Source organism: Branchiostoma belcheri, unplaced genomic scaffold, assembly GCF_001625305.1.
Source record: "Branchiostoma belcheri isolate BF01 breed outbred unplaced genomic scaffold, Haploidv18h27 scaffold66, whole genome shotgun sequence".
NCBI lineage: Eukaryota > Metazoa > Chordata > Leptocardii > Amphioxiformes > Branchiostomatidae > Branchiostoma > Branchiostoma belcheri.
The window spans coordinates 1,034,132-1,037,645 of record NW_017804309.1 but is presented as its reverse complement, the minus strand read 5'-3'; the positions used below and the strand labels follow the sequence as shown (position 1 = coordinate 1,037,645).

Below are 3,514 nucleotides of genomic sequence, written 5' to 3'. Positions count from 1 at the left end.
GGAAGCTAGAACTTACAAATTCTGAGTCACCAACAGTAACCACCAGACCACCTTGCCACGGTCTGGTATCCTCGGCACGCAGGGAGGGCCGGAGGCGGAGAAGTTCTCCTGTTCGCCGCAATCCAAGAGGCGACATAAAATGTTGTGTTAAATCCTGAAGTTTGGAACGGTTGTGGAGTGTGGTATGACAGATATTTCCTGACACCGACCCTCCGGACGTTTCTGGTAGCCACCGATTGCTTTGCCCGATTGATGGCCGTCTAAAAAAAAATCAGAACCCGCAGTTTATGACCACACCACGCTATATAATCAGAACCCAGAGTAGAAAAATTCAAAGATTTAGTTTAAAAATGCTCCTTTCAGTCTGCAATGGAGAGGCTATCCTGGAATGGGAATACCCTGGCGAAGGTCATAGCCAAGGGCAAGTGTTCTAAGGTCAAAGCTGTTGACACGCCGTGCCAATGATAAAGATAATCAGGTTGGCAAGGGTAGCTTACAGTTTCTACCCCGGACCTTTACAGCTTACAGCAGTTGATGGGGTCTACTTCTCGTATATTCAGTGTGGTGCAAACACACGACTCTGAGTCTGAGGGTAGGCTTTGGGTGGCAGTCAGTGGAAATATTAGGTAATCATGTTACGTCTTTCTCTCTAAATTGCATGAGGAAGTTTAGCTTTGCATTTAACTTCGGCACTGCAAGCTTCCATCCGCACCTGACCAACTTCATCCACGTTAAAGCGCATCTCTGCAAGCCGGGCAATGTTCTGTCCTACCGATACATCCCCGGGTCTGCCCAGCTCAATGATTCTGCAAAAAAAAGGGCCTTCCATGGGGAACTGAGGCAACATGTTACAACTGTAGACCTTGCTGGAAGTCTGTATTCGAGGCTACAGTCCCTGTGTCTGACCACAGCTGCAGCAGCAGGAAATGCCACAAAAGATCAATGAACGTCCGGCAGGTAAACACGATGTCCTTCATCGGTTGTCTTGGCAACCGACCAACTCACGTACGCACGTCTGTGAGTCATCGGACAAAAACGTCTCGGCAGACTTCACCCGATACCTTTCTTACAAAGGGCGGAAATTTTACCTAAAATCCGCTTTTTGCTCCCCTGACCATGCTGTTTGTCGATTGCTTTTGTCATTTGTTTTCTGCGGACTTCATGCGGGAGGTGGTCTACAAAGACACAGGGTACTACTCAATGCATCGCCGTGAATGCATTTAATTACTTTCGCGGTGGTTTTATTTCACAGTATGAATTCATGACAAAATAAGGTGTTTCTCAGTGTTTGAAGTTCAATTCAATACTGCAATAAAAATACAAAACACATGTTGGCTGTGTCGTTGCGTTTAGGGGACACTGCGGGCAGTTCACGATTTACAAACTGAGCTCAGCAAACAGCAGATAACAAACCAAAATGCTAAGTGGGCTTGGCTAGACAACCGTTCCCCAAGGTTTTGTCTCACTACTGAATTAAAGTCGAAAGTACCCGGCGCTCACGATGCACGTATTTTTTGTCTCTTCCAGCTATCCACGAGTTCCCGCCAGACCTGTTCTCCCAGATCCAGCGGAGACATGGCGCCATCATCGTGCACACGCTCGTGGTAAGGCCGCCTTCTGATACGGGACTTTATTAAACAAACGGGTGATCTTTATTGCATCTAGTCATTGGGGATAATGCAATTCTCTTTATTCATACACCCTTTAGCCAAAAGGCTATTAAATCTTCCAGGGTTCAGTCGAGAAAAACATACATACAACAAATAACATAGTAAAAACACACGCATATAATACAAAAGGAAATTTACACTATATACAAATGAAGGTACATAATCTAAAAACTAATGACGGAACGTCTTACTGTTTGAACATTTGGAGGATATCTTTCTTAAAGTTAGATGTGCTGGTCAGTGTTTTGATATGTAGTGGTAATTTGTTCCAAAGGTAGATTGCCCTGTACTGAAAGGTTCTCTTTTTGCTGTTTGTTTATGGTCATGGTAGCATAGAACTTTGAGAAGTTGAGAATCTTGTTGAATACTTGTGGGTCAACTGGATATGGGCAAGTGAATTATATATAGTTGCAGTAAGTTGCAATAAGTCAAACTTCAACTTCATGGATCTTGTTTCATGCGTCCAGTCATTGGTCATGTAAATTTTAATCTAATTTCGAACCCTCAACGATCTCCATCCACTGTAAGTGGGACCTTGCTTTCACATGTGCATGTAAGGGCCAGGTCGCGTACGTCGTACGATTGTCGTACGATTGCAAAATTAGGGCGTCATTCCTGAGATGGTCGCGCATGTGTCGTACAAAATTCGGCAGTCGCTCCTGTTTCCGGGAAAGTTGTCTGAGATTCTTGTGTGAGAGGTTGGTTCTGTCACAGCCTGGTTGAAAATGCTACGATATCAAAATCTTACGACGTGCTATGGCGAAAGTGACCGTGCCGTTAGCTGGTCTATTGTAAATTTGATACTCGTTTTGTGTATACATTACAGCGCCCAACATGCTGTTATCTCCCGCTTGTTCTATAATTAGTTGAGCTCACTCGGGCTGGGTCTTGTCAAACTTCTGTCAGCGTGGCAGTCCATATTAGATCCTGTCAACATCACTTCCAACAGAGCTTAAGTAGTTTGTATATATTCCACCCGAGGTTCATGCTGACACATCACAAGGCGAACCCGACTGGTGCTGTTTATGGAGGTGCTAGCGGGTTGTTTGGGTCCCCTTCTCTCCTCTTCACAACCAAAGACTTAATGAATTTGATAGACAAAGAACGATTTTTTCACATTTTTGTGATTTGATGTCTTTTACATCATATACAAAAATCATATTTCAATTAATAATGGCAACAGTCAAACAAATCCAGTTTGGTCGCGGAAAGGGGAAATTACGGAGATTGCAATTGGATTTTTGGTCCTCTTTTAATTGGCGTCAATTGACATTGGATTTATGAGTTGAGAAAAACAAAACACACAAAACGTCTTCTTTATAACCGACATTCGTTGAGCGATCTGCGAATATTAATATTTGGGCGCGTATCGGCCGTTGCCTCTAGTGGAAATGGGGTATTAGGCCCAGGTTCGTCAGGCTTTACAGCTTTAGAGTTATCGGATTAGATTGTTGGCGTCGTGATGAGTTACGGGGCGGTAGATAGCGGGGCCACGTCGGGCTTGCAAAGGTCGTCATACAAGAGGGGATTATATCATCCTTTGAACTTCAAAATCAGGAATATTGTACGAGTAACTCTACCTAATGCAAATTTGATTTGTCTGAGCGTGTATTACGTTGTATGAAATGTGAAAGAGCTGGTCTTCACTGCTGATACGATGGCAAATGCCATAAGTACATGAAGCCTATTTTCATAAGTCAACGTATACTAAACGAAGAGGTTTCAAATGACATGTATTTTGAAATATCTATGGAATTAGGTGCTTGTTTTGAATTGCAAACATACATATTGACATATGAAGACTGACAAATTAGTATTTGTGATAATTCGACACTGTGTTTTGC

At 43.3% G+C, this 3,514-nt stretch overlaps 1 protein-coding gene across 1 annotated transcript in view; it reads left to right on the top strand.

The window, feature by feature from the left end:
* Positions 1-3,514, top strand: part of LOC109483703 (sodium/potassium/calcium exchanger 4-like) — a 30,735-nt gene that overhangs the window by 7,077 nt on the left and 20,144 nt on the right. Inside the window, exon 3 of the mRNA XM_019786744.1 lies at positions 1,528-1,604. Within this exon, the coding sequence (XP_019642303.1) occupies positions 1,528-1,604 (77 nt within the window). The remainder of the gene's footprint in view (positions 1-1,527; positions 1,605-3,514) is intronic.